Here is a 2921-nt window from a genome sequence, read left to right as displayed (position 1 = left end):
GTTGACGAGCCTCTGGTACGTAGCCCCGGCGTTCTTTAGACCGAACGGCATCATTTTGTAGCAGTAGAGACCTCTATCGGTAATGAACGACGTTTTTTCCCGGTCGGCTTCATCCATGTGAATTTGGTTGTACCCTGAGAAGGCGTCCATGAATGTTAAAAGTTCATGACCGGATGTAGAGTCTACAAGCAGATCGATCCGAGGTAATGGGAAACTATCCTTGGGACATGCTTTGTTGAGATCGGTGAAATCAACGCACATTCTCCACTTCCCGGTGGCTTTCTTGACTAAAACCACGTTGGCCAACCACTCTGGGTAGTTTACTTCTCTGATAAACCCGGCCCGCAGGAGTTTGTGTACTTCCTCGGCAATGGCCTGGTTCCGTTCCAGTGGGAAAGTCCTTCTTCGTTGTTTAACCGGTCGATGGCTTGGATCAACCATTAGCTTATGGGCTATTACGGATGGGGGTATTCCCGGCATGTCCTGGTGGCTCCATGCAAACACGTCTTTGTTCTTCCTGAGGAATGCTACCAGGGCTTCCTTTATTTCGGAGGTGAGCTGCGCCCCTACACGGACCTTCTTCTTCGAGTCACCGAGCTCGAAATCTTCCAATTCCTCGACCGGCTCCCCTATCGGTGATTGCTATTTTTCTTCGTCCTTCTTCTTCTCTCCGAGCCTCGCGGCTTCCGGGAGCTTCTTCAAACTTGTATTATAACACTCTCGGGCCATCCTCTGGTCTCCTTTTTCGACACCAACTCCCTCTTCGGTGGGGAATTTCATGCTCAGCTGAGGGGTTGAGATCACAGCCCTAAATTCATTGAGAGCTGTTCTCCCAAGGATGGCGTTGTAAGCCGATGGTCGGTCGATTATCAAGAACCGAACCATTATCGTCCTCTGCCTCGGGTACATCCCTGCTGTGACCGGAAGCTCGATGGATCCGAGTGGGAGTACTTGCTCTCCTGTGAACCCCACAAGCGAATGTCTCGCCGGGATCACCTTACTTCGATCGATCTTCATTTGCTCGAAGGCTGACCTGTAAAAGATGTCAGCCGAGCTGCCTGTGTCAACCAGGATGCGGTGTATTTTGTGGTTGGCTATGGCCAGACTCAGTACCAGAGCGTCGGTATGCGGGAGAGATACCCCTGCATAATCATCATCCGAGAACCCGATCACTTGTGCGTCTCGTTTTTGGGATTTTGGAGGTTTCTGCACCGAGTATACCTCGAAATCCCGTAGCTGCCTTGCATAAGCCTTCCGCGCCGAGCTAGATTCTCCGCCTCCTCCGAAACCCCCCGAAATCGTCTGTATTTCCGGAAGGTTTTCCTGCCGTTCTGGTCTGGCTCGGCTCCTACTTCTTTCTCGTGCGGCCCGAGGGTCTGGCCTGCGTTCTGGTTCCCTTCCCCTTTCGTGATTTCTTCCTCGATCATCCCGAGGATTATTCTGATCCTGATGGAACCGATTTTGATGGGGGCGATGGCCGTGCTCCGGGTTCTACTGAATTCTCCGATCTGCGAGGAAACAGACAAGTTTTCCGTTTTCTATGAAGCGTTCAATCAGAAGTCTCAAGGATATGCAGGCTTTTGTGCGATGACCGGTAGTATCATGAAACGCACAATACTGGTCGGCGTATTGTGAATGCGGATTTGCGAGCACCGGTCTGGGTTTTCGGTACGTCGGGTCTCGCCTTATCTCCAGGAGAACATCCATAATGGGTGCGTTGAGGGGTGTCCAGTTGTGACCCCTTAGGGACTCCTGATCCCGCTTTGGCCTAGCCTCTTCTTCTGGAACCCGCTTCCAGTCTTCTTTTCGAGGGTTCTTCTTTTTTGGATTCCCGGAAGTAGATGGGCGAGTTTGCTCGGGTCCCAATAGGGCTCGGAGTGTCTCCTCCTGGTTGATGTACTTTTCGGCTTTACTCATGAAGCCATCTAAATTCTGAGGGGGCTTCCTGGCTATATCAGCCATTAGTGCTCCATCTTTTCGGATTCCCTGAAAGAGGGCTCCGTAGATGAAATCATCTGTGGCTGCTTCGGCTTCAAGTCTAGCCTGGTTGAACCTCATAAAGAAATCTCTGAGGGATTCCTCGGGTCCCTGGTGCAATGACATCAGGGATCCGGACGGCTTCCTTCTGACCATTCCGGCCATAAACTGCGTCAGGAACATCCTACCGAGGTCCTCGAAATGACGAATGGAATTTGGCGGGAGGGTTCTGAACCAATCGCGGGCATTGCCCGAGAGGGTCAGAGGGAATGCTCGGCAGGCCACCATTTCAGGTGTTCGATGAAGATCCATGTGGGCTCTGAAATTATCTAGGTGCTCCACGGGATCTTCGAGTCCCGTATAAAATGGGATCTCTGGATCGTTGGAGTTCCCTTCGTCTCGGGCATTTAGGTCATCCCGAGGCACTCTGTTGGTTTCTGATCGAGTATTCACCATAACAGGATTTTTTTTTTTAGGAAAACGATATAAGTCGATCCCACAGACGGCGCCAAACTGTTGAGACAGTTTCCGGTTGGTGACGTGTCGATTAGGGATAAGTTGAGATGAGCTATGTAAATGATCCTGCAAAATAAAGCTGCGTCGGGGGGTTCCGACAACCCCGCTCCGATGCTTAAGTAAGTGTATGGTTCTGAGAATAAATGCACAGAATAATGCTTAAAGACTGATTAGCATGTACCTTAGCATCTGAAGAGGTTCATGTATTTATAGAGGTGGTGGAGCAGTTCAATTAGCCTTTCAGTTCGTGCACGAGGCGGTTGGAGGAGACGTGGCCTCGGATGAACGGATATCTCGGGTTCCGCTTGCTTCGGAGGCACCATCAAGTTTCATGACGTGCATCGTGTCCCTTAGATTCCGGGTATTGCTGAGATATGCGCAGATGTGGATATCAACTAGCTTTTGAGTCGCCTATACGGGCCAATTGT

At 50.9% G+C, this 2921-nt stretch overlaps 1 protein-coding gene across 1 annotated transcript; it reads right to left on the bottom strand.

Moving 5' to 3' along the window:
* Positions 1–642: 642 nt before the first annotated feature.
* On the bottom strand, positions 643–2433 carry LOC133863323 (uncharacterized). The gene is made up of 2 exons (XM_062299269.1): positions 1654–2433; positions 643–1491 (listed from the first exon to the last, which is right to left on the bottom strand). The coding sequence occupies exons 1-2, from the start codon at positions 2431–2433 to the stop codon at positions 643–645; spliced, it is 1629 nt and encodes a 542-aa protein (XP_062155253.1).
* Positions 2434–2921: the final 488 nt, after the last annotated feature.

Source organism: Alnus glutinosa, chromosome 3 (genome assembly GCF_958979055.1).
Source record: "Alnus glutinosa chromosome 3, dhAlnGlut1.1, whole genome shotgun sequence".
NCBI classification, from domain to species: Eukaryota; Viridiplantae; Streptophyta; class Magnoliopsida; order Fagales; family Betulaceae; genus Alnus; species Alnus glutinosa.
The sequence above is the reverse complement of the archived record's forward strand: the minus strand, read 5'-3'. Positions and strand labels throughout refer to the sequence as shown.